Consider the following 27592-nt stretch of genomic DNA (forward strand, 5'->3'; position numbering starts at 1 on the left):
TTCCTTTGCTATTGAGTTGGTTTTCAGCTGAAGATGAATAGTTAATATGTGCTGTACACTTCTATTTTTTTGAGACATGCAAACAAACAAGGAAAAAAACCACCAAAGCCTCTCACCTCATTGCTCCCTTTCCATAACCAGGGGGCAGGAAGGTAGAGCGTTTCCTGAGGTCCAATTTTCCAGTAGCGGCCTAAGTTCTGACTGTTGACAAACACAACTCCTTTTTCCCAGCCCTAAAATCAGGACAGTACACAGAATTACTGATGCAGCTGTATTGCCTCGTTAGGATCCCCACAGGAAATTAAATCTACTTTCACACTTGCATTCTTTCAGGCCACCTGCTGCAGACCCAAGTGAGCTCAACTGCTCTTCAGGCAAGCTGAGAAAGATTTTAAACCTTCACATTTGCAAAATGGCAATACTAGTGCAATCTTCTAACTGTATTGCTGCAGCAGGATTCATGGTCTTATAGCAAACTTCTGTCATCTTTTGAACAGGCATAACTTTATTTCTTCCCAAGCATAGAATATCTTCCCCCACCTATTCCCCAGGTGACAGGAGTACTGGATTGTTGACTAGCATCATTTACAACAAAACATAAATGGAAGAGTGAACAGTACAATATTGACTAGTATGAACCTTAGCGGGGTGGCTCTAAGGGAGTGAAGTCAGAGGAGGAAGTTTAATAATACTTAATACATCATCTTGAGCAGCAATCTTCCACAGAAGGAAGATGTGAAGGCCAACTATCATCCCATCTCAACAAAGAAGTTACTCTTCCCATATCACATGAGGAAGTAGGGATAAAACGAGTGCCACCTTTTTGTTTTGTGCCCATTACTCCTCTGCAAACTAGAAAAGAAATAGCACTTCTGTGTTTATAAATGAGACCTTTTGTTTGTTAGCAGCTCTGCAGGGTCAGTGTTGCACATATTTTCTCATCAAGACCACTATAGACTGAACAGAATTACCTGCCAGCTTCAGAAGATCTCTACAACCTCAAAATAACTTGCTTTCTCAAAGACCAGAGGAAAACCACAAGGCAGTGGCCTTGACTCATTCAGACCTATTGCTCAAGGTTCTCTGTAACCAGACTTCTGAAAACCTTGCTTAGGAGAAAAAAAAAGAAAAAAAGAAAAAGGACTTGCCTGTAGCTTCAAGAAAGTGTCCTGCGGCTGATGCTCTATCCACAGCCTTCCGCGAAAAAAAGCTGGACCAACAAAGTAGTCTGGGACTGCACTCCATCCAGCAACGTGTTGCAGGCTGTAAGGGAATGACCAAGCACAGCTAACAGCAGGGAAGCGCCAGGCGGCACTGAGAGACAGGACACTCGTCTCGGGATCATTTCAGATTCATGCTTACAGTGGTGGATGGACTTTGTTACAGGGTTTCTTGTTTGCTTTCATGCCTGAAATGTCAAGCAGTTGCTTCCTACTGGTAGCAGTGGCCGATAATATTTATCCTGCTGCAAAGGGACGAGGCTATTTAGCTCCTGTAAACATTCAAGGCAAGCACCTAGCTGATCTCTCGCCTCCGCTTAAGGTAGCTGTTCTGGTGGTACGTGTCTCAGTCTTCATTATCCTACACTTGCTGCATCAGTGAACTGCAAGTCTCTCTTACAAGAAAAAGATGTATGGGGCTATCACCATCTCTAATACTTTATAGCAAAGTAAAAACCTCTGCTTAATGCTGGCTACTGAAGCGTCCTTCCTGCTTCAAATGCTAATGCCATGGTGCAAGCTTTAAATGCATATGGCCTGCACAGTCTGAAGGAAATTCTGCAGAACTGGTAGGACTCAAACAGACCTTCCTGCCCTGACAATACACAGCAAGCTAAATGTCTTCTGTCATAACCACAAACCAGAGGATTGCTCATGCATAGACTATAAAGTTAGGCTTCCTGCAGTTCAGAAAAACTGACATTCTTCATGGGTGTCTCTGGAAGTTGAACTACTCTTTGCATTTAGGCGTGATGGCAATGTGTTTTGGAAATGCACAAAACAGCACTCACATTACTCTACAGAATAGAAGTTGATGTTGGTCAAAGAATGATCTAGTCAGGAGGATCTGAATACTTGGCTGGAATCATTTCCAGTCTTTCATTAGAGAGAGTGTCAGGTGTTTTTCTCACACTCTCTCCACAGACCTACAGTCCCCATAAATTGTGATGAAGCTTTAGTTGCAGTGTTAGCAGGGAACAAACAGGAGAGAAAATGAGGAATGTAGAAGTCCCACAGAAGCCTTGAACTTGTGTCAGAACATGTTCCCTCCTATCCTTCTGAATTGCATCTCTTGGAATCAGGGAAGTTACTGATCTAGAGCAGCTTGACTGTTACTGAATTGTTCAGCTAAAGCCTAGGGCAACTCCTTTTGCAGTACTTGGGGTTCCTCCTCCTACGCAGTGACTGTGTCTGGATTAAGTTTCATTGCTACTGGTCAGTTGCCAGTAATGGATTGTAATGTTGACTAAACTTGATTTTATTTGGGCATGGCAGTTCACTTGCTTTCATGCCCCTCACTGGAAATATTCTTCTAAAACAACTTTACAGTCAGAGGTTATGCAGGTTACCCCATCAATAAGAATCTTTCAGGCAGCCCCCCAACACCTGCTAATATCGTCCTTAGAAATTTCAAACTGTAGACTTTTTTTCTTTTTAAAGACAATTTTAGTTTACCATGTCCTCTCTCTCCTTCCTACATGAAATGCAGGAGCTGTGATATCTTGGGGGGTGCACATGTGTTACTTTCTGGTATTAACAATATAACTGAAAATAGCTCCTTTGGATCGTGGCCAGAGTCCACAGGGCATCTGTTGCCTTAAACACTTGGTAAGGCTTTTTATATCCACTAACAGAGGCTCCTTGACTTACCCCTGCTAGATTTCTTCTTCAGTCTTTCTTGAATTAAAGCAAAATAACTTAAAAAGCATGGAAGAGAGAAAGCCATCTGGACTTGTTAATGTACTATTAGTAGCTTCCTAGAATTAATCCTTCCCTCGTGAGTTTGAATTATCAAATAAATCAGCCAGACTGCTAATTTCAAGAAAGATCCAAACTTCTCCAGCCTGTCGGTATGTTGGCACACAGTGCTTCAGCTAAGCCACACTTTCACCTGCCAGATCTAACCCTGCTATACAGGATCTGAGGGAGCCTTTAAGTCCTCCACAGTGGGAATATATTTTGCCCCTAAATAATGGTATAGAGAAAGTGGTGCGATTTTCTGTACTACTTTGGGCAAAGGTACCAGAAAGGGACTTACCAGTGCAAAGGTTTGCCTGCTGGCTTTTACCTAGTGTTGCCTTTCTGATACATTGAACTGTTCCCTATTAGATTTTGTACCTTTGCTAAATTGTTAGTTTCAAATGAGGGAGAAATTTTAAAGAAATCCCACAAACCTTTTCATGAATCCAGGTTTCATCTCCAGACTGTAAATCTTGAAGTTCCTCAAGGGGGTTTTATTCAAGAAGATGTCACCAATTAAGCCTGCAAGAGCAATGGGGGTAATGAAGAGTTGAAAAGCAGCTAAAGCTGATAGATTTTCCTATTTGAACGCGAGGAACAGCAGGAGATGGAAAGCAGCCACATTCTGCAATGGAATTAGAGTCCATATGGTCCCATTGCTCATCCAGATTGAGTGGGGAACATTACTATACTTTGGCCTCTCCACTCTCTCCTCTGCTTTAACTCACTAAGCTGTTAAACACCCTCCAAGCAGAAAACATTGCTGGCACACACAGCAGATGGGTTTTTGTTGTTATTGTTGTTTTTTTAGTTAGCTGCCCATATATGGATGTTTTTAAAGCAGTAGATCAGTTACTTCTCTAATAAGCACAGCGAAATACAACATGGGGAAGCACTAATGTCCAGTGCTGATCCAGTGCTTTTCATACAAGGATCTTAAGGCACCTTACGAAGTAATTTAGCTTTAGTACTCTCTTGTTAGATAGATAATATTTTTCTCTGTGCAGCAGGCAAAGCCTAATCCAGCCCCCTAATTACAGGACTGCAGTTGAGACTGCCTAAGAAACACAGAGGCTTTATACACCTCCTCTGCAGTAAAATGAAATTAGTCCAGTCACGTGCCTAACTCCATTAGACTACTCTCTATACTTTCTGCATACAGTTCTCACTGAAATAGGATCTCGGGGTTTCAGCCTCTTCCAGCTCCACAATCATGTGTGATGGACGTGAGCATTTTACTACATTCTGTTCAACAAGATACAACTCATTCCTCCTGGTACTGTGTGAGTTTGAAAATGTTGCGCTCCTCCAATATCAAACCCCAGAACAAAACACAGATCAGAAATAGTCTTCCTACTCTCCCAGAGAAGTAACATGCTCACAGAGCAAGAGAAAGGATACCTAACATCATCTGGCAAAACTAGGAGGAGAATGAGATTCATGGTGGCCTTGGGTTTAGTCATTCCCCTCTAAAATGAGAAGCTTTAATGCAAGCCATGAAGCAGCCACTCCTTTTCATTTATGATCATTCCAAAGAGGGGGTGAATAACTGTTTTTTAAAAGTTCCCTCAGTCTCCTACCTACTCCCTGATGGTAGTCTTGTCCAGCACAAAGACAGGTGCATTGAGTCTTGAGTTTGATTCTGTGCAGAGCACACATGAAAGAGATTTCTACAGGGCTTAAACTCAGAGAACTATCTAGGACAGTTTGAGGCTCCAAGAAAAAAAGAACTTAACTTACCTTTCCGCTGTTCATTCAAAGCCAGGCCATAATTGACGCGACCGCGGTTTTCTACCAAAAGTCTTAACTGCCTGAATCCCTGTAAAAAAATGGAAGAGCATCAGCTGGAGCACTGCACAGCATATGTTATATCAACCACAATGCTGGGTAAACAGAGGTCAGTAGAGGTGTTTATGTGGGGAGGTGGCATCAGTGCCTTTAGCAGTTGCAATTTGCTTACTGTGAAGTTCTGGATTATGCGACAGAGCAGTGTCCCCAGATATTTCGACTGCAAGTAACTACATCACTGAGAATCTCTCAACCTTTTCATAAAATTCTTAATTTTTTCTGCTGCTGAATTTTAAAGTACCATTTTGATTTTTCACACACAGAGCCAGAAACGGTGTTTGACATAGCACAGGGTTATATCATACAGCTCTGCCATGAGTCACAGGAACATCATCTAGCATATCTACCCACTCACCCTAGTCCTAGGAGCCACGCATAGCTCTGCCAACCTGCATCCATTCAATGTACTATTTTATTGCCAACTTCTGCTGGAGAGCTGGTTGGTATGAACAAGGCTAGAGGGAGACGTTCACCCTCATTTCATTTGTGACCCCAAAGTTGTAAAAAAACAAACACACAAACAAAAAACAATTAAACAAACCCCCTTAAATCTGCTTTGTGCCAAGGAGGATAAAGCCTACCTGTTTTTAACCTGCATAAAGAGGGTCCCTATAACCTATGTCTGCAGTTTGTGGGTGTGGCAGGAAGTCTGGCAAATTTTATGCAGCAGGGACTACACTGACCTGAATACACTCCATGGACAGTATTATTCAAAAGCCATTTTTGAATCACAAAGAGTAACTTAGCATTTGAAATCACACTGTATTTCAATAGTGAAATAATGTCTAGTTAAGGTATAACAACTGTTCTTGGTGCCTTGGTACTACACCAGCTAGTTAAATGGATCAGGTGGTAGGTACCCTCTTGACGGCTATGCCTCTTTAGAGCTCTAGGTTCTGTTATCCACATATTACTGCTGTGAGTGCTCTCCAATTAGTTACCTGTCCTTCAGGAAGGGAGAGCTCCACTGTGTTGTAATCCAGCTCACCAACATACATGGTGTTAACAAACACCTGCAGAACAAAGCACAAGAAAGGAGAGCTATTTCTCATCAGTTAGACTATAATCCTATGCTACACAGGTTACTGGAACTCTCTTTGGGGAGGAGACTACATCTGCTTGGGACTAGAACTCAGGGTCCACATAACACTTTCACTGACTCAATCTAGGTGGGGGAGAAATTCACAAACCACATTTCTCAGACCATTCAGTAATGTGACATTTAAAGACGCTTTAAGTTTAGTAGACTTGAACCTCAAGCCAAAATTTACAAATGATAAGGGTTGGGGCTTAGCTGTAAAATGAAAGAGAGAATCTCAGTTCTGATGTAAGAAAACATTCCATTTTAATTCATGGCTAGCCCATTTCCTGCCTGGTTGCCAAGACCAAAGCACTGACATTTGCGTGAAGTCGGTCATAGTTGCCCTGTGCGCCTCACCTGTGCTCGGTCACGAATATGGTCCCTAGAATGCAGATGTCCACCACCAAATATGACAGTCTCGTAGAGCACATATCCATAGGACTGCCCACTGCTATCGTTTAGATGCAGGTTTTCCATGTTAATTGGAAACTCTGATTTAATGGGCTGCAAAGAAGAAACAAGTTTAACTGCAGAAGCAGCCTCTCAGTGTTGACAGGTCACATAGGGGCAATGCATTTTAGATAGGTGGTTCCACTCTCCCACAGATTACATTTACCCTGTAGGCCTCCAGAGGTCCATTCCAATCTGAATTATTCTATGATTCTATGAAAGCTACAGCAGTGAAGACAAACATACCGGGAAAGGGTGCCAAGGACTTGCAGAAATGGTATTTGCAGCAAACTGAAGTAGTAGGAGTAAAACAGGGGAGAAAAAAGGTTTTTCTCCTTTGCATATCCTTGACAAAACATTCCCCACCCTTATACTAATGAGATAACATGCCAGTGCACTAATTGCCTTTTCCACCTAAGAGGCAGTGTCTCTTAGTGCTGAAATATATGGAAATTGATAGTACTACCTGTAAAAGAGATGGTAACACATCCCAGAGAGAGATATATTGATGCAACAGGATGGCACCGTATGATGCCTTACTTTCAATCATGGGAGGGAGAGGCAGAGGCTGCCCTATGTTGCAAAAAAAGAAAAGAAAAGAAAAAAAAAAGAGAGATTCAGGAATTATTTCAGATGCAAAAAAACCACACAGGTTTAAGGCTCCTCCAGACCTCCTTTGACCAGTCTTCCCATTGAATTACAGAGCCCCATACTTGCTGAAAAAAGACCTCAAATTAAGTGTGAGGCTTGGGTGAGAACCATAGCAACCACAGCCACTCTCTCACCCTGGAACAGATAACAATAAGATACAGCTTATTGCTACAACAAATAAGATATAACTATTGCTAATGGTGTTTCCTTCAGATTTGCGCTTATTTCCAGTTTGCTGACGTACACTTCATGGTACAGACAGAGCTGCTAAATGCTACCTGCCTGCTGATAGCAGACAAGATATTTGGTATCTCTGGCCCTCCCTCCCATCTTTTGGAAATGCTCCCAGCCAGTCAACTGAACAGAGCCACAGGGCCCCAGCAGAAGGGCCAGTTTTAAAAAGTCTCTGATTTAGCACTGTAGGCTAAAACAGTATTTTGGCTCTTGGATTTATAATTACCAATGATCATGCTGAAGAGCTGTCGGAGCTTGAAAAATTTGGATGTGTAGTCTCCAGCCTCTGTCAGCACAGCATCGTAATCTGAAAAAGAAGCACATATGTCTTAAAAGACATACAGCATCTCTGGAACAGCATTCACACATACTGTCATCTTAAGAAATAAGAGCCGAAGACACAATTTTCTTGGTGCTGTCTGTCTTATGGAAACCTACACCCTTCCATCTGTGTGAATGTGGCTAGACCAGCATGGAGTTACTTAATTTCGAGAGGACCCACTCATTGTAGAGCAACATCCTCCGAGGGACCTAATCTGCATGTGTCCATAACTTCACACAGGATAAATTCAACAATTAACAATTCTAGCAAAGGGCTATTGGGATGAAAAGAGCTTTAAGGTACAATTTGACTTGATAAACTTCAAAAACAAAATAGTAGCTTGGATCACCATCTTTCCTTAGAAGAGCCAGCATGGAGATAACATGAAGCAAAGCCATCATCTGCAACTTCTATTCCCAGTTCAGAATGAGGGGATCCTTCACATCCTGGAATGGGACTAGAAATAGGAAACGCTAATGTAAGCCCCCTTTTATACAGGCATTGTGTCTGATCTATGCTCCAACTTGTCCCTCCACAAAGTGTTGTACTGATCATTTCTCAATGCTTCTGTCAATTGTAGCTAGCCAAAGGGCAGTGTAAGCTGTGCTGTCACCACAGGTGCATAGGCAAGGCAGAGAAAAAACTCACCGTAACTGGTGACGTCTGACTTGTATTCATCAGCCTCCAAAGCACCGCTCATGAAGCCAAAGTTGGTGCCTCCATGAAACATATAGAGATTGATGGATGCTCCTAATTTGAGGATGCTTGCTACAGTATTCACCATTTCTGTAAAGGAAGGACAGTCCAGGAAGGCCATAGACCAAGAAATTAGGCTAACACTCTTTCAATAATTTAAAGCAAACAGAAACATCTTGTTCCCTGTAAGTCAAATTCATGCCTGCGTAATTACAGTGATTTCTTTTGTCTCAGTAGGGGCAGCATGTCTACTGACATATTGTGAAAGATTTATGCATTCAAATATACCTCTCATACTCTGAAAAAGAGTAAAACTCTCATGGATTTGAGCAGGAGTTTGGCTTAAGCGAAAGAATTGTAAGGACTACTTGATCAGACTCCTAAACTCAACACAGTGATGACCCAACTACAAAGACAATTGTGGGAGCATGAGACAGTCATTAAGATAGTCTTATATAGCTCTGTTTTCACTGTACTTCAGATGCCCCAGAGATTTTTTTTTTAGTACCAGTCTTCCTTGCTAATGAGTTTCTAAACTGGAAAGAAACTTGTACTTTCAGAAGTGTCATAGTTGCAAGAGGCTTAAGTTTGCCATATTCTCACAAAAGGTAAATTAATCCTCTCTTAATGAGGAATGATTATTTACTAGACAAGTAATGTCATCATGATGGAGGTTTCACAAAAATTCATGACATTTTTGCAAAATGTCAATAAAGACTTTGCAGAATTTAGATTAGCCCAGGAGGTTGAAGAGGTGACTTAAGGAACTGGGTTGCATGTTTAATATCAACATGGAGTAGCCTGAGGCCCTGGGATGCCTTGACACTACTATCTTAAGAAGTTTGGTTATCTGCACAAGCTCCTAGAGTCCCTCTTAGAGGAACAGAAAGAAAGTTTTGAAAAATATAAATAAAGAAAATGCTGCTGTATACCAACATTACTAAAGAAAATCCAAGGCACAGCAGTGTTATCCATTCACTGAGTGATTATTCATTTACGAAGACTCACACAAAGCAAAGGTTACAGCTGTACAGAAAATTTGGAAAAAATTGCCTGTTATTTTTATTGGTAGCTGTTTGTGCAGCAGTAAACCCCCTCCACGTACAACACACAATTTGGTGCTCACCATCTGCATCAAAGACATAGTGAGGGCCTCCCCAGTTATCAAACCATCCAGTCCAGTACTCCATTACCATCTTTGGCTGATCTCTCTGTATCAAAACAAAAGCAAAAAATTAAAATCCAGACAGCACAGTCCAGCGCTCATTCCTATTTTCTAGAGAAGCATTGTTCAAATGCAGTTTGGGGACGTGGTTTACAAGAGTGGTTTCTTCTCAAGTTGGCAGAAGAAAAAAAACAGCTACAGAGCTCTGCACAAGTGAGGAGCAAGTTTCTGTGGGCCAGCAATGCCCAGAACAGGCAGGCAAAGCAGAAAAGTACTCTACTAGGCACAAAGCAAAAGCTACAGCACACAATCAGATGATACCAAACAATTCTGGATACAGTTGCTTGATAGAGCTGTAGCAAAAAGACAAACCAGTTGTCACTGTTTAGCTTCTGCTAGAAATACACATTTATAAATGTCTACTTATCAGCTATGCCACTGCCAGCTGACAGTTTGCAGGTGCATTGCAGCCAACGCTTGCCAAGGTAGGAACAGCAGACCTTAGCGGCTTAATGCCTTTTTAATGCTGCATATGGTGTTGGCAGAAAAGCATTAGCCTCTGCACGAATTAGGTCTTCATTAAAAAGGCTCTGCACACAGAGCAATCGCTTCCCATTCGTCACTGCTTGCCAGCTCCCTTACCTCCTGTAGAATTCCACCCGGTCCCATCACGCCGGACAGAACAGGATGCACTCAGCCTGCCTGGCACTCCCTGCTCATGGTATTTATTTCTAGTCGAGGTAGTTTTGCCCTTTATTTGATAGGGGCTTTATCCTATGCTACATGAAATGGCCAAGGTAAGCAGCGTTAAAGAAACTCATGTTTCATTAGGAGAAAACAACTGCAGGTGCCTGTAACAGTCTAATTGCTCCAGATTCAGACCAGCTCTTCACAAAATGTTTAATCAATCAGTCCTCAGTAAACCAGTCAAAGAAGGAGTATTATTGCCCTCTGAAATAAGAGACCATAACAAGGGAAAGGTAACATAGATTCATAATCCTTAAGACTATGAATGACAGGCTTCCTATCTTGTAATTATTAAGTGTGGCAAAGAAGGAACTGCTTGTATTGGGCCGTGTTGTGTTTGTGTATTCAGTTTGTGGAGAAGGTGCTACCTGCTCTTCCTTTGCAGAGTTTGGGGAATTTTGTAAGACCTAAAGAAGGCGAAAGCACATGCAGCAGAAACTCTTGCCTGTACATAAATAAAGCCAAGTTAAAGTGGCAGGATTAAACTGTAAGTGCAACAACAGCAGCTTTTCCCTTCATGTTCTAGACAAAAGCCAAGGGAAAAGGTGGGAAGAGAACTGATCACAGCAAGGGGCACACATCAGTTGTTCACATCTTTGTGGGCTGACATTTGGAGCAAGCAGAGCAATAGGGGAGGAAGAGGACAGTGGATGCAAAGAGAGAAAACCCATCACTGAAAAGCAAAACTTGTTCTTCCCTCACTACTCACATCACACAACCAAGCTACTTTTTGCATCAAGAGTTCATTAGCCAATTCCCTACCCCTTTCATGCTGATTCACTTCTCCAACAGCACAGGGAGTTAAAGATGCTCGAGCGATATGCTGAATTTGAATGGTTTCTGCAGTTAGCACTGTTAAATACCAGGTAGGCTGGACTGCTCAGAAGGCAGGAAGTGCCCTGGGACTGCATTCTGTGAATTTACTATAGAAGCATATGTGAAGTCAGAGGATATTGCTCTGATCAGTTCCAGGATCAGACCCTAAATCAGCACTGAGATCATTCCTGATGAAGGGATAAATGCAGAGGCTACTCATCGCCAGTTTAACACAGTCTCACAGGACATCACCTCCATCTCCTCTGGATACTTAATAAAAACAGATAAAGGTAAGTACGCAATGAATTAATGCAGCAGTTGCTGTCTCCTGGAGGGCCAGGCTCAAATTTGATTTGGGGTCATTTCTAATACAGCTTGATCTTGGTTCATCCATACTGTGTGGTAACACTTGCCAAAGACAGCCTCAGGCCTAGGTTGAGGGCCAGGATTAAGATGCATTGTCAAAGCTGCTTGGTCCCAGCAATGAAACAGAAAGAAAAGAGCGAAAGAGCAAGCGAGAATTGGGATGTGTTGCCAAGCCATACAGTTGGACTGATATATCAGGGAAGGTGGGCTGGCAGAACTACAGAAACAGAGTAGAGAGCAAACATTGGTTATTCATACAAGGCTCACCTATCCCCTGGGATTTGTGCATGCATTTCTATAATCTAGATTCCTTTTATCTGTTTTTGCACGCTGCTGTTCAAAGGCACCTCTGTGAAGGAGTTCCATTTCAGTGTCTAGATTAGGGAGCCCAGTTCAAAATATGATCCTAAGATCCTAGGAGAAATAGGACCAAACGTCTAGTGGAACCAACAGTCTCTTCCACATGGAATGCCATTAGTACAACTTGACATATCTACACTGAATTTGAGGTATTGGAGATGACTGAAACACCCATCACTATGTACCAGCCTCCCTGCAAGAGCTGCAGTAGATCATCACCCAGCATTTGAAGACTAGAGTCTTCAAACATCCTCTTGAGGGCATCCACAGCATCAGGGTGAAAGAGCTTGAGAAGAAGACTACTGAAGTTCTGGACAGAAAACTGACAATTGCAATGTAGGATGCTACTGGGTATCAACACTTGAAAGCATTGAAAGTGGGAATGATAACCCAAAAAGCAAAACAGCTGAACATCCTGTTCCCTATTTGACAGTTATGGCTTTTTCTCGGAGATCAATAAGTGCACACATAATAGAATAGCAGAAACCCTGGCTAGTCAAGTTAGATCAGGGCCTTGAAACAGGATATCTACTCAGAGATCCATATAGCTCCACAAGGTCTGTGTTTTGGAGCGTCTTCCCCACTGGTACAAAAGAGACACTGGACTATCACTATAAAAGATATGTTTGCCGGAAAGCCTTCTGGAGAGTCTTGCCTTCTCCTGCCAAAACATGTTCATTTTAATTGTTTAATCAATCACTGAATATTCAAAAAAGAATTACAAGACACTGAAATCTGTAAGGCACTAAAGAGGATGTACACAAGCATACCAGCAAATTCAACCAAGTAAAGGAGAATAATTTAGTTTCATGTAGCTTGTGACTTTGGGACAAAGAAAATCTACCACTAGGATGCCAGTGTCCTGTTCTTTTACTGCAGTCGGTGCCACTGTGCCATATTTTAAAGTGATAGCTGAACTAATGCCCCTCCAATACCTTCTAATTCATTATGTAGGACCAGAGAGGCCTTTTGCAAACCCAGTGCTTATAAAGCCTTAGTAATTCAGGTTTGGCTGCCTCCACCCAAAGGGTAGCAGCAACTGCATTTTTTTTCTCAAAGAACATCAACTTCTGACCTGAGGAGCATCAATTTTCTGTTGAGATAAAGCTGAATGCACAAACCTTTCATACTGCCCAAATGACAGTTTCTAGGATTATCTTTAGTTTCCAGATTTATGATGGTTATGAAGATAATCCTAGAAACTGTCATTTGGGCAGTATGAAATGAGAAGCTGAGCAAGAACTGCAGTTCCCAAATACCCAGATGTGGGGTTGCAAACTGAGACCCTGAGGCCTCACATGAAGAAATCTAACTCTTCTGCTCTGGTGGTTCATATGTTATCGCCCAGGTCTCAAAGATAGGTCTCTCTAGCTGCTAAACACAGGCCACAGCTGAATGGAAAACCTTTTAGTAGGTGCTAGAGAACGGCATCCTTAAAACCTCTTTCGATTTCCAGAGAAATCAGCATGAATGTTTTCACTGATTCCAGAAGGACTTCACCTAATGAGAAGGAAGCCTGGAGTATCTGTCAAAACCCTCCCACCAGACTATCAGTGCTTCATTCCTAATGCTGTCCTGGAAAATCCACATGAACAAAGACAAGCTTTTCTGCACCCTACCTGTACTGTGTCCAGATATTTCAGTATCCCAGGCTCCAGTTTCTGAAAGTTAACAGTAGCCAGTGCTATTGAGAAAAGAAGAAGCTTTTATTAATTTAGACACATACAAAATGCTCTCACCTGGGAGAGCATCTCCTTAGGCATCAGCCAGCCTGAGCTCAGGGGGAGCTGCAACATCTTCCGAATCACTAAAAATCCTCCTTGGAAATTTCCCATCAAAGTCTTCATTTAGAATGCAGAATCTAACTGGACCACAGCACACAGTGGAATACTTACAGGCCATCTTTTTAGCTCTAATGTTCAGAGATACTAGAAAGAGAGCATCAGAGCACCTCATGGAGTGTCACAAGCCTTAATTAGAGGCTGTAAAGCACTTGGAGATCCTCAGATAAAAGGCACCACATAAAGGCAAACTTATTATTAGAAAGTCATATCTGGATGTCACACTGATCTCCCAGGCTTTAGCTGGCAGGAATCTCTATCCAGGCAATATCTTACAGCTTGTAATATCTGTGGGGGTGGGTGAGAGAAACCACAATACAAGTGAACCAGATAGAGACTGTAATTGGAAGACGTATCTGTGCTTCTGCCCTGGGCAGCATGGGGGAATCAGCAACTAGTTTGTGCGTACTGGATGTATAGCAAAAGTTGCCGCATGGTCTTCAAGCACTAGTGTGGGAAGACCTGTCTGCAGAAGCTGATGCCTTACAAGACCTGTCTGCAGACACTGATGCATCGGTGTCCCCACCCCTGGTACATGTTAGAGCCATTTTCATACTTTCCTAGCCCTCTGTCACACTGATGGCATTTCTTCCAAGAACCTCTGAAATTTCAGGAGCAATAATGTGATTCTATATTAAAAATTGACTTATTACAAGAGAGCTGGTATCAACCCCAGCCCCTGTTCTGTCAGACAGAGATCTTCAAACAGAATATTTACAGGAGCAAAAGCTGACTTGTCACTATTTATACCTTTGTTTTAATAGGCTGCTCTAACTAGTGTGCTAAAATGAAGAATTTGGCACAGGCAAACAAAGTAGGAAAACAAAACAAAATGTGAATTTTGCATCTATGTAATACATTAGTTGGCGGTCCTGAAGGCAAACATGCCCAAATCTGCTCTTGATGCATATCAATAGAACATCATTGAAAATGGAGTGGATGTGTGGAGAACCAGGCCCCAAAGCCTTATTCATCCTTTCCACATTAGCTAGTTTTCACTTACACGCAGTTTTCCACCATGGTGCTTTAGCCATGGCCTGGAATGAACCCAGAGTTTGGATTTTGTCACCCATCAGCTCTAGGAGTTGCTGTAATAGGTCAGATTAGAGCCATCTGGCTTGGGATTCTTGTCACTGACTAGGAACAGAGGAGGACTGCAGGAGCTGCACAGGTACACTGAGACCGACTGAGATTTTTTTCCTACAGCACGGGACATCCCAGCTATACCTACAAGCATGGACGGGACCAACAACAACAAAACCTTTCTTCCCCATCCCCTGAAACAATGCTGCAACCACTAAATAAGGGCTAGGCAACAATATCGTTGTCTCGAGTCCTTCTACATAGGATGGTTTTCTCTGCAGAACACCAAACTGGCACTAATAGGAATCCAGAAATGCTTCTTGGAAAGAAATTGGGCCACCACTAGTAAGAAGAACAAACAAAATCACAGAATCACTGCATTATGTTTCAGCTCCTGTCTGGAGTCTTCTCTATTTTTCTACCCATTTCTACAGTGGATTCTATTCTTTCCTGTTTTGTTTTCATAACCACCTTGCTGCTATATTACTTCGAGCCCTAGTTATTCCACGCATCTGATTACTTGACATGTTGACTCTAATGAACAGACTGTTATGACATCTAAGAGGCAAATCAGTATCAAAGAGCTCTCAGCATGCAACACACTGGAAAAGATAACTCCAAACAAGAAGGAGCTCTGAGGCAGTAAACATTCCCACAGAAGATGGTGAGGGCTAGATAGGGATTTCCACACCAGCCCTTCTGAACATAAGCTCACTGGCAGTGAGAGAGTGACCCTATGTGGTCAAGGCTGGAAACTGCTGCACTCCAAAAAAATAAAATTGAAGAGGACCACCATACTTGTGGTGAAGGACCATGGATTCAGACCTACTGAATTTGTCCTTCTCATATTTTCATTCAAAAATAAGAGGAGGAAGAAAAGGAGGAAAAAGCTTTCCTTCTAATCATCTTCATGCCTGACATTAGAAAATTAACAGTATTTACAACTGACTGATGACAGGAGCACTCAAGGACTGCGCTCTGCAAACACTTCATTCAGGGAAGCAGCTGCTACTCAGGCAGGAAATTGGCAGAAACACCAGAGAGATCACAGGCCAAGTAGAAAAGTAAACCTCAGCTGACCTGGATCTGGAAATATGAAAATCAATATCACACTATGCCCAAAACAGTCAGATTTAGGGAGGAGTGAAACCAAAGCAGCTGCACCTCCATTTCTTCCTAGTGAAAAGTAGGATAGGTGTTAAGCAGCATTTCAGACACTTAACAGAATTACAATTCTGAAAAAGGAAAGAGAAAAAAGGAAATCCTTCTGCATTATGCACGTTTGATACCATCTTTGCCTACCCAAAAGCCGTACACTCCAGAGCAAGCTCACTGATAGCCCAGGGCTGGCCTGCAAATTACTGCTAAACTTCCGGAATGTTAGCTTTCAGAATCTAGGTGTTGATGGACTTTTATCTTTTCTTTTTAACTGAAAAACAAGTATCTTAAGAATAAGTTATTACTATTATTAGTTGCTGAGATACTTATTTAATATATATTCAAATGAAACAATAAGAAATAGTATTTTCAGCCTTTTAATCTGATGGGGAAACATCAAAAAATGCTAGGTGCTGTCATCTTTTCACTAACCTCAGTGGGAGTTACAGATGCCCAGTATGAGACGGAAGGCAGCAAGACATTTAATCTGCACACATTTAAAATCTTTGAAAGCAGCTCTTTCTCCTGCACAGCTCCAAGAGTACTAGTGTGCTTCCCCATGGAGCAATCCTGCTGTCACTCTGCTACAGCTTATGTTGAAAGGAACGCTCCAAACCTTTCTGGGAAGGGCCTGGTTTTGTTCCACGGGTATACCATCCAGCTAAGGGGGTCCCTCCTGCATGGCTGAAGCTCCTCTACCACAAACAGAATATAGTTAACAACGGGTGCAGCTCGGCTCATGGAGTGTACTGCTCTCATTCAAAGACTACATTTCATCTGCTGCCCTAGACAAAGAAAACCGTCTTACCTTGCTCTCCTACAAGCACATACCTCCCTCCACAAAGCCAAATGATAGCCCATTCTTGTTGTCTGAGGTCATTAACAGTTCCACAATCCCTCTGCTTAACAGAGCCTAAATTAAAAATGGGAAAGACATTGCGTTAAGGCCTGAGTTTAGTGTTTGTCAGGATATTAAAGGTTTAAAGTATATAATCACCTTCCCTGGGGGTAACAGGACAGGAGCTTGAGACTGGTAGTAGCTTGGAAAGAGATACTATTCCTGTGACATCACCCATTCCTCCTGAAGCTTCCCTGTCCACTTTTTCCAGCTTAAAGACATCTGGAAAATCTTACTTTTAGATTTAGTTTTAGAAAGCAGGATCAGTTTCTCAATGACACATCAAACATCAGGATTTTATCTTCCTCTTGGGAAAGCTTCACTGCTTTCATTTGAAAGAGGGCTTTGGGTGGAAGAAAAGCAGCTCACCCTTCCCTTTTGTCTAACAATGGAAGCTGAGAGGAGAACAGCTGTTTTGCCAATGAATGGATCCATCACAGGACAGCTCAGGTAACCGTGTTCTTGAATAGTCAAGTCCGAATGAATTTACTGGTTCTTTGGCACTCTAAGCTTTTCTAAAACACATGCACACACATGCAGGATTCTTCCTGTTAGGAGTGTTCTCTTACACTTGTGTTTTTACAGAATGGTGACTAATGTTTGAACAGAGTTTAGGAACTCCTAGTCCCAAATTAACCTCTCTTTTCACTGTACCACGTTGGAAGTCACTCCGTCAGCTTCAAGGAGCTTTGAAAACAAGCCTTCAAAGTCTTAATTCTAAATTATTAGCTGTAAAACAGTGATAAAGACACACCTGGTCACACAGGAGTTAGTGATGTCAGGTACACTAGCTAGTTAACATCTGCTATCTATTTAAATAAGCCTTTGCATATTGCATTACAAAAGAGAATTTAAAGACAAACCCAATTCAAAGTTAAGACAACCTGGTTAGTTATCAAGCTGTCATCACTGAATTTATACCTTAACGGATGCTAATATCTGACAAAATTCAGCTACTTAGGGAACTGGAATTTCTAACAAGCTTTATTAAGATAATTCTTTGAGGACTGCATTAATACTAAGTTTCTTCCCCTCCCCCCCTTTTTTTTAAATTTAAATATGGGTGTAAAATGAAGAAATGAGACACTGAAATGCATTACAGGATTTCAAGGTGCAACACTGTGTCTGAGGCAGACACAGCGATAGAAACTGTGTCTGAGGCAGACACAGGTGTGTGCTCAGCTAATCCCAGCTCATGTACTGTGCATGGAGGGAGGTGTGAATACTCCCTTTCATGGCGCAGAGATCTTGGAAAGGGAAGATACTGCACTGAGAGGGTGAGATAAGGACAAGGCTTTCCTTTTTTTTTTTTTAATGGGTACATTAATTCCAGGAAGATTGCAACATCATAATGTATGCTACATGCAGATGTAGTAATCAACTTGCCACATTCAGAGTTCAGAGTCCAAACCCGAACACAATCTAGGAGTTCAAGCTCCCAGTCCACCTGTGCTAACGTTAGATCCCACTCCAACCCACATCTAAAAGGAAGCCCTGCAAGTCCTGCTTTCCCATGTTTTCTTCTTTAACCACTACAATATATTCCTCAGATGTAAGCTGCACACAATACTAGAATATGAGGAAACAGCACTGCAGAAATACACCCACAGACCTGGCAAGGGAACCTTATCTGTTCTGACAAGTCCATGAAACATTGTAAGCTCTTTCATCACTGAGATAGGGAAAAACAAGCACTGAGTTGGTGAACCGTTCAGGCACAGCAGAGTACTTTTAGCTCACTCATCTCCATGCCCTATTCTTTAAAAGCCATTTACTTACATGCTTGTCACTTGATATGGGACATAGGGAGGGAAACCATGTAGAGGTAAGAGAAAATTTTGACATTATTTGTTCAGATCACCAATTAACCATTTAATCTGCTCATATGTACATTTCAATTTAACCCTCTAATCAGTATTAAATGGCTCCACAAGATGGAGGAGCAGGAGCAAGCACCTCTCTAAGCAGATCAGGACTCCTGTCATGATTTCTTTGGTGGAAGAGCCTCTGTATAACTTGTGAGCAATAAGATGACCTGAGCTAGAGTTAACCCAGTTAGCTTTTCAGTTGGTGCTCAGCGTGAAGCTGGGGTACCCAAAGGGTTTCAGGAGGATCTGATCATGTTGTAGCAGAAGAGCAGGGAGTATAAAGTTTATGCAACAAACTTGAGCTAATGAACGTTATCATACAGTTATAGTGGAGAATAGCAGATGATATCATCTGTTTGAAACTGAGGGAGGAATGGGGTTGTGAAGGTCATCTTTGTTACCCAAAAGAGTTTGAGGGAAGTCAACAGAAATATTTGAAGACAGAACTCTGCCTTCCCCCCAGTATATTTTCCCTCCATCCCACACAGAAGTGAGTGCACACGCACACACCACTGGATGAGTAACCTCTCTCATGTTCAGCAACTTTTTTGAGTCCTCAATGAAAAAAAATAACCTTATGAGACATACTGCAGATCTTACTGTTGTACTGGGAATGAATGAACAAGTCAGTCAGACTCATATTAGATTCATCAGGATAACCTGGCTTCCATGAGCACTGGCCAGCTCTTTATCACTCAGCTCAGAGGCAAGAGCCAGGGCACAGTTTAGTCTCCACTGAACAAGGATATGGGAGGCATTAGGCAAATTTGCCTTCCTGATGCTGAGCTCCAGATTACACAGGTTTAGGAGCATGCTGGTGCCTTGTTCACATAAACCTTCCTCCCAGGAAAGGCAATGGATATATTGATGCAAAGAGAAATGCTTTCTCTAATGCTGTCTGTGAGAAGCAAAACAGGACCAGCAGGAGACAGGTTCTTCAAGGCCAGCTATGTATTACAGGTGCTCCCCCACTTCCTTATTACCCTCTTCTCTGGAAGACATCAGAACACAGACTTGTCAGTAACGAGAGGGGCATATGGGGGTCTCTTCCACTCCCATAAAAATATCAAGTGAAGAAATACCAAGTGAAGAAGAAATACCAAGTGAAATCCAGCCAGATTATGCACTGACAGTTCCAAAGTTTTCTGAAGTCATGCTCAAAGTTATTCAGGAGTGAGAAAGTACTACGAGGAAGGTGGCTTATGAAAGAGATTCACCACAGAAACAAGTGAATGTGCCAACATTACCATTTTAACGTAGGTCATGTAGTTTGGGTCTTTGGCGTAGGAACCATATTCATTCTCCACTTGCAGTGCAATGATGGGACCTCCTTTCTTGTACTGTTGGGGGTACAAAAGGGAGAAGCTGGTCACCATGATTTCTATGCACAACGGAATAGGTAGAGCTGGAGGAGCGACATGGACAACTATAACTCACGCTGGTTCCTAAAGTAAAGCTAGTAGATTAGTTGTTGCTTTGACCTGCTGCTGTTACTAACTCAACACTCATCTGTGCAGCTCACCTGCAGGTAGTCCCCACTTGGGGATAGAGAGGGTGACAGATTGTACTTGCCTGAAGAGGGACTACGATAGGCATTAGATGATCAAAATAGGCATCCACAGCTTCTGTGAAGCCCTTATAGGTTGTCCTCAGTTGCATCTCTGGGTCTTGCAGTAGCCAACTATGAGAAAAGCAGCAAATGGAAATCTGTTAAGAGACTCATATTCAGTCAAGGCTGCTAGAAGTAACACTGTCCACTGACATGAAGTCACATTTAGGCAGGAATAATTGAATGCTCTGTATCACTTGGCTTAGCCTGAAGTGCAGGCATGGACAACAGAGTAAGTCAGCGAATGAGACCATGTGAGGATTATTCTATTTTCTCTCAAACCCTCTACCGAGGCAAAACACATTCAGATTGTAAGTTAAAAGGGCATTTTTCTACTTCTGCAAAAACTAAAAATCTGAATGTTAAGCTGGATACTTTTCACTTCAAAACATGAATCCAAGGAACAAAGTTATTGCAGCAGGCATTTATATGTAGATAATGCAGAAGGCAAAGCAGAATCCTGCTTGCTTTTCCTGGGTTGCTTGCAACAGCAGCAGAAAACGTTCACTTAAATGACCACTTCTGTGGACTTTACCCAAGAAAAAAGGGACAAGTATGACAGGGACTTCATGTCTATACAGCCCACTGTAATACAAGAAGAGCCTGAAATCCCTTCTTTCCACTGCTGAAGGAAGGATCCCTCTCAGAAATGCAAGTACCTGGTGTGCACAGAGTGCATTTACCTAGCCATGTATGCCACAAGCAAAGAAGAAACATGTTTCAAGGAAGGGACATTTTTACAGAATAACTTCTACGCTAATCCCACTAACTGAGGCTACTCAGCATTCACACTTTTAAATGAGGAGTCCAGACTGCAATTACCAAACTGTTTCCCTTCTTTTTATTCTGTGTTTTGGGCCTAGGCACAGAGATGCAGGCTCATTTCATTTATTTTCCTGATAGGATTTCATGGGCTAAACTTACCACTCTAAAGGATACCCTGGAATTCCCTGCATCTCAAGGGCTCTCTACAACCAAATGCTTTCTCATAAAATCACAATCATCATTCAAAACAAAGCTTCAGGTAATTGTTTCTATGGTTTCTACTGCTGATTTACAAGATTTAGTTAGCTGATTTGGGGCTAACACAGAAACAGGCAATTTGTTTAAGGGCAGAACAATGCACCACGATAATGGTTTAAGCAGAGTAAGCTTGCCCCTTCCTTTTCTCTGCAAAAGGAGGCAATAGCTGTAAGTGCTTTCAGAGGTCTGAAAGTCTCAACTCTTGTATGCTATATGCAGCTTGGTGGGCTTGCAAAAAGCATGGCCTCTTTATGCTTCAGTTTCCCTAACTGAAAAAAATTAGAATATGACTTGTTCTTTGTCAGGTAAAGTCGCAGTCTGATAAAAAGTATAGCAGTGTCCTGACAACAACTGACAATACATGCATTGCTCATAACATAATGCAGAACTAGCTACTACCTCTTATCAGGAGTAACTGTGCTATCGTGAGTAAGTCCCTGACAAACCTGCACAGTTCTGGGACCTGAACTCTCAGGTCCCAGAGGCAGGGCATTCTGCTGCTTTGCCCCAAGGTTGGCACAAAGCAATTTTCTGCACCTCTTGATACATGCCTACAGGACTATGCCCCAGAGGTCTCAATGAAACTCTTCTTCTAGTAAGAATAGCCTAATTGCAGTAAGAGGCCACAATGCACTAAATTGATTTTATCAGAAAGGGCAGGTCACATTTTGTTGAGGACAGGCCACAGCAGAAGTCACATGAGAAAATGATAAAAATTACAAGAAATAATCCCCAGATTTTATCTGAGTCAAGTGTCTCCACTGAGGTTCATGCTCTGTGAAGGTAAGGAAAACAAGTGATATGAAACCTGGCACTGGTTCCACTGGGATCTAGTAACCAGGCAAGTCTCTGCTGACGTTTTCAACTCAACTCTCAAAGCCTCTTACCAACAAGCTGTGCGCTTTAGAAGAAAATACAGTAGGAGGTTAGAAAAGTTATGGGGCTTTATTACTGCCAACTGTATCATATATATGTTCTAGTAGGACTTTTAAAATGGACCTGGGACAGAGCAAATCCATATATCAAGCTGCAAATACTACTATTCATATTTTAAAGACAGTCAAGTTGCCACAGTAATAGAAGGTGTATTTCCCAATTCTATTTTCTTGCTGTAACCTTTACGTCATAACACAATTATTATTTTAAAAAATAACTGCTCAAAAAATATACTGGTTCCAGGCTTACTATCTCTACTGCTTAGGAAAGCTCAATAACAAAATGGATATTCATCTGCTTTGGGGATACAGAAAATCAAATATTCCCATCTAACAGACATCTATTCTGAATCTTTGGAGGAGGCTCAGCTGTATGATCAGAGTTTTTTTTACAAGGCTTGCCTCAACTATTTGCACGCTTACCTGGGCAGACCACCAAGGTCCCATTCAGAGCAGATATAAGGTCCAGGACGCAGAATCACCCACAGTCCAATTTTAGCTGCCAGTGAAAGGAAGGCCCTAGAGATCCAGACAACGCAATTACTGTCTGACTGAAGAATCCATACTCCATGCACTCCTAATACACCTAACACCATGGAATCTTAGGTACCAGAACCAGAAGAAAACTGCTTGATGAAGCAACTATACTGGATTGATACTAAACCTGTAAGTTCCCAGGACTCCAGAAAGTAGGGGAAGAAATGAGTCTCCATTGTCAGATCAAGGTGCAGGCTTAGCTTCAGAAGCTGGGAATGACATCTTCATCCTGAGCCAACACATGCACCCTCCCCTCAAAACACGAGTATTTAATAATAGAATTGTCTCTACCACGTACTCTAGATCCAGGTTTTGACTGAAGTCAAACTTCCCTCTTGCTGGTTCATGAAGGTTCCATGGCACATACCTGAAATGCAGAATTAGGGCAGTGGAGATGAAGTGCCGAAAGGACACTGCATTTGCTAAGCAGAGAAAAAACTATGCATATACTTTGTTAGTCAATAACAGATCCAGAGATGATTGCATGTACATATTACAAGTGCCTATGCCATTCTTGACATGTTATTTGTGCCTGTCTTTCATTTTTCTGATAAGTCCGTATTTTGTTACACTCTTTTCCTGTATTCTGCAAAATCTGAGTTTCTCAAGACCATCAAATTTGGCAAGATCAGCAAAGAGAAATGGCAATTACTAGTCTACATTTAAGTGAAAATCTAAATTAAAAAACAATGCAGATATATAAAGCACACACTGAATACAGAGGCTACAGTGATCTTAAAATTCAGGCCACTGTGTCCAGGTATATCTTTCATTCCCCAAATGAGAGCATTTTCTAAATCCTAGCAGTGCTGAACGACTGTTTCAGACCCTGAACCTTCCTCATCGTGTCAGCATTAAGAAGCAGGTTTCCCAGGATGTTTGACAGACATCCGTTCCAGGTGGTATTTGAGGATATTACAGTGGTTGATGGTTAAAGAAACTCAAATCCTCATTACTCTGTTCTGTGCACTACAGTGATCTGGAATAGTTCCCAAAGATGCAGCACTTGGATCACTGTGGAGGGTTCCTAAGCACATAGTGCAGGTATTCCTCCTCATTCCCAACTGTTTCCAAATGTCCAGGCTTCAAATCCTGCTCAAGGACTGAACACTAAGGAAGAGCCATAGACTGCTTCAGGTTAAAGCTGCTGGCACATCACAAAAGAAAAGGGAAGAAACAGCAACTGAGTCAACATCTAGACTGGAGGTGACATCCACCATCTGGAGAAATACACTGAGGGAAGCAGATAACAGAGTGGTAAGTAAACCCAGGAAACAGAAGCAAAAGGACATGGCACGACAAGGAATTAGTCTTTTCTCATAATTACAGGTACCCAAAGACATTGTTATGGCCCACTGGAGTTAATGACAAAGTCCCCAACAACTACCACGGTCGTGGGGACAGGCTGCTAGGTAATTTCACAGAACCCAGAGAGTGAGGACACTTACGTAGTAAGAGTGTTTAAGCCACATGCTTTCATCTTAAGCATGCGATCTTCCCAGTATTCCCTGGGGACTCGGAAATAGTGCACTGAGCCTCCAAATATGCGGAAGGGCATGCCTTCCAGGAGGAAGTGTGAGTTTTCTGTCTGCAAGCCTAGGGTCCTCCCCCATAACCGCAAAGGTATCAGCTCGCTCCAGTTAAACCTAGAAGAGAAAGAGAGACACATGAACATCCAGTCTGTAGTAAAGAAATCAGTCCCCCTAAGAGAGACTGCTTATTTCACTCCACCTGGCAGGATCAGCGCTGACTTTCCTACTTCTAAGGTATGCGCTTTGTCATATAGAGCATATAGTTTTTTCAGAAGATTATAAAACAGATGGAAGCTGCCTCAGCTGTATATTTAATATTCATTTCCCTAGTAGCTTCTATCTTGTATGCCCCAAGCTCCTCTAACGTACTCCACAACTGAAATGTAGCACTTCTCAGGCAGAGATCGCAAAACTAACTTGCTGAAAATACAAGATGGGGAAGTTTTCACTCACAATACTGGGGAAAACCCCAGTAACTTAGGAAATTTAAGATCTCCCCGTTTTGCAGGATGATAACGTATGCTGGCTGATTTCCTGATCCCCACTCCAGAGGTGGCTGCATTTCAGTATTCCTACTCTGAATGTCTTGCAGTCGTTCAAAATGGATGTCTATATAGAAACATAAATTTAATATTAGGTGTGGAGTGACATGACAGATTTAAAGTAACGAGCACCACTCTGATACCTTTCAATTCAATGCATGGATGAAATAAAGAATCCTCACCTGTTCACTGTGAACAGAAAACCTTTTCCTTAAAGAAAATCCCTGGATTACATCTGTCACTTGGGAAAGACTGAGTCCACAGTCATCACAAACTTACATCTGCCTGCATTACTACTGATATTAATTCCATAGTATGTTATTTGCCAAAAAAACGGGAGCAAATGAGATACCACGTTCCAAAGCACTTATCAGATTGAATATTCATGGTATCACAGCTCCATTCAGACTGGTTCCTGCAGGCAAGAAACTACTTCCTATTGTCTTACAACGCTCCCGATTTCATTCTGTTTGAATCAAGACAACATTTCATCAAGTAGTCCGGATCCAAAGCAGTTACACTGCCTCCATCAGACTACCCCAGTTCCATAACTCTGAATCTGCAAAAGGGTTAGACAATAGCAGCTTGTTCCTCTGAGACATCATCACAGCCAGATGCAAGAAAATGAATTCCAGGCCCAAGCCAGCACGACTGACCCACACATTGGAGAGAAATGTCATGTTTGGAGAGGGAAATATCTAAGCTTCTGGCTGTTTTCTATACTAAGCATAGAGCGGGTATTAGCAGAAGGTAAGGACTTCTCAGAACTCATGGCTTAGAGGGATTGGTCACCAGGAGCCTGCAGTGATTACCTGTCCTCCAACACAAGACAAGGACACTACAGGGGAGCTAAATCTAAGACTTCCAACATATCGTATGGGCTGGCTGACAAGCACAGAGGGTACCTGTGTAGCACAGCATTCTCACAGGTCTCTGAAACAACCGGCAGCAGGCAAGGGTAATACCTGGAAAAGGAAGCCTAGATTAGACATCACTGCCTTCAGTCAATAAGCATTCAAGTGGATTTACTGTCAAGCCATTTATAAAAAATAGTGCTGAGCAAGGGAATAGAAACATGTTCCAATCAGAACCTCGTGCACTAAGGGTGGAGCTATGCTTCTGCGAAGACAGCGTAGCTCTAATTACGAAAAATAAGCATGAAATATGTAATTGTTGTATTTAAAGGGAGATTGCCTGAATAGGAAAAGAATCAAAAATGCTCATCTACACAAGAAAATGGGTAAAGCTAGAGAATAACGAGTTAAGACTAGGAAGTCACAACATTGCTTCCAAGGAATTACTATAAATTTTAACAGCAGGGGAGGTGGTTCTTAATCCACATGCAGAATATTCTATGGCTACCTGCCTCTATTCTGTTAGAGTTATCACAGTCTCACACATACTTCGACTTTCACAAATCAGATCCTGAAACAGCAGCTGTGCCTCCTTCTATTGTTTGGTGGCAATCCTGAGGCAGAAAGCTCAAAGGGGACAAGAAATGAAACATTCCAATTCTGAAAGTTTAGGTTGGAAAAAAACTAAGTTTTCAATCCGTTTCTGACCTAGATAAAGCCCTAAATTACACCTGCACACAATACTAATGCTAACTGTGCCACTGGTGGTGGAATGAGTCCGGTCCTCAGGTAGCATATGTGGCTGGATAAAAATAAACAAATCACTTAAGCTTATCTTCTTAATCCTGGACAGAACTTAGTTGGCAAGTTCTCTTCGAGTTTCCTACCCTAAAAACTCCCTGACTCCAGTGTTTTCTGTCACCACAGAGGACTGGTAGAAAGCTCCCAGACCCTACGGCTTCCTGGAGTGCGCAGTGGAGACAAAGATTTTCTGCAGATTATCCTGCATATCCTGAAATACACATCTCTCACTAGGTATGTTCAACTTGCTTTTCCTGCAAGAAAACTGTATGACTCAGCAGAGCTTCATCTTCTTACCCTGAGCTGGATTTCCATAGCTCAAAGCCGACCTGGGCTCTGTGCTGGCTCTTAAAAGCAATGTATAGCTCCCAGTAGATTTCTTTTCACTTCTGTAATGAGAACAGAGGCTTCAAAGAATCTTTTTTTTGACATTTTCCTAAAGCTGACTGGCCTACTTTGTCCCTCTGCAGCCATTTCCTCCCTGCTCCAGTGAAGTCTGTTTTTCTGATTAATCTCCAAGTTGCCCCTCTCCCAAAAACTAATGTCATTTGTAAACACTGAAAGAGGCCTCATCAGAGAGGTGCCACAACATGCACATTCTGCAGCTAGTTCTTCCTCACTGTCACTGTACATGCAAAGGTTATCATCACCACCACCTCTGGATAGAAGTATTTCTAGCCCTCCATTTCACAGGGGTCACAGAGAAGAATTCTTGTGCATTTTGCAGAGCATGAGGAGCCTGACTGGTCACCGGGACTCCCACCAGAACACAAGCTGTGAAGCCAGGACCACAACTCAAGTGAGTTTGCACTGTAAAAATTAGCTTTAGATTACCAAGTTCCCTAGAGCTTTGAAACTGGGTTGGACAAGTTAGTCCTCAACAATCTGTCTTTATAAGGCCTAAGCTGAAGTGCAAACACTCCAAGGGGAATAGGAAAGTCAGCGGTTAATTCCTAAACCAGACAGCTATACTAATGCATTTGTGTCTGTAAAAAAAAGCCTGGATGAAATCCTCTCTGCATGAGATATATTTAGCTTTGGTATTGCTCTACAACATACCCAGAACAGTTGGGAGAGAAAGCTAATGGAAAAGAGAGTGAAAATAGGGGGGGAAAAAGCACGGAGATATTAGCTTTCCTTGGCAATACTAAAGGACTCGCGGACTTGGTGGCTTCAGAGGACAAGGGACTTTACAGTTAAGCTATAAGCTCTACT

The 27592-nt window shown here is 42.1% G+C and overlaps 1 protein-coding gene across 3 annotated transcripts in view; it reads right to left on the reverse strand.

The window, feature by feature from the left end:
- LOC106490224 (beta-galactosidase-1-like protein 2) overlaps positions 1-27592 on the reverse strand; it is a 30660-nt gene that overhangs the window by 1055 nt on the left and 2013 nt on the right. Inside the window, exons 2-19 of one of the 3 annotated variants that reach the window (XM_067310177.1) lie at positions 25628-25687; positions 24097-24294; positions 22947-23015; positions 22535-22630; positions 20117-20225; positions 19792-19884; positions 16610-16691; positions 13316-13380; positions 9369-9453; positions 8195-8332; positions 7451-7531; positions 6806-6912; positions 6247-6393; positions 5750-5821; positions 4701-4779; positions 3395-3482; positions 1149-1263; positions 117-233 (exon numbers count right to left, since the gene is read on the reverse strand). In XM_067310177.1, the coding sequence (XP_067166278.1) occupies positions 117-233; positions 1149-1263; positions 3395-3482; positions 4701-4779; positions 5750-5821; positions 6247-6393; positions 6806-6912; positions 7451-7531; positions 8195-8332; positions 9369-9453; positions 13316-13380; positions 16610-16691; positions 19792-19884; positions 20117-20225; positions 22535-22630; positions 22947-23015; positions 24097-24294; positions 25628-25687 (1801 nt within the window). The remainder of the gene's footprint in view (positions 1-116; positions 234-1148; positions 1264-3394; positions 3483-4700; positions 4780-5749; positions 5822-6246; positions 6394-6805; positions 6913-7450; positions 7532-8194; positions 8333-9368; positions 9454-13315; positions 13381-16609; positions 16692-19791; positions 19885-20116; positions 20226-22534; positions 22631-22946; positions 23016-24096; positions 24295-25627; positions 25688-27592) is intronic. The other 2 variants (XM_067310178.1, XM_067310179.1) reach the window with 2 other exon arrangements.

The sequence above is a fragment of the Apteryx mantelli genome, chromosome 23 (genome assembly GCF_036417845.1).
Source record: "Apteryx mantelli isolate bAptMan1 chromosome 23, bAptMan1.hap1, whole genome shotgun sequence".
Lineage (NCBI taxonomy): Eukaryota > Metazoa > Chordata > Aves > Apterygiformes > Apterygidae > Apteryx > Apteryx mantelli.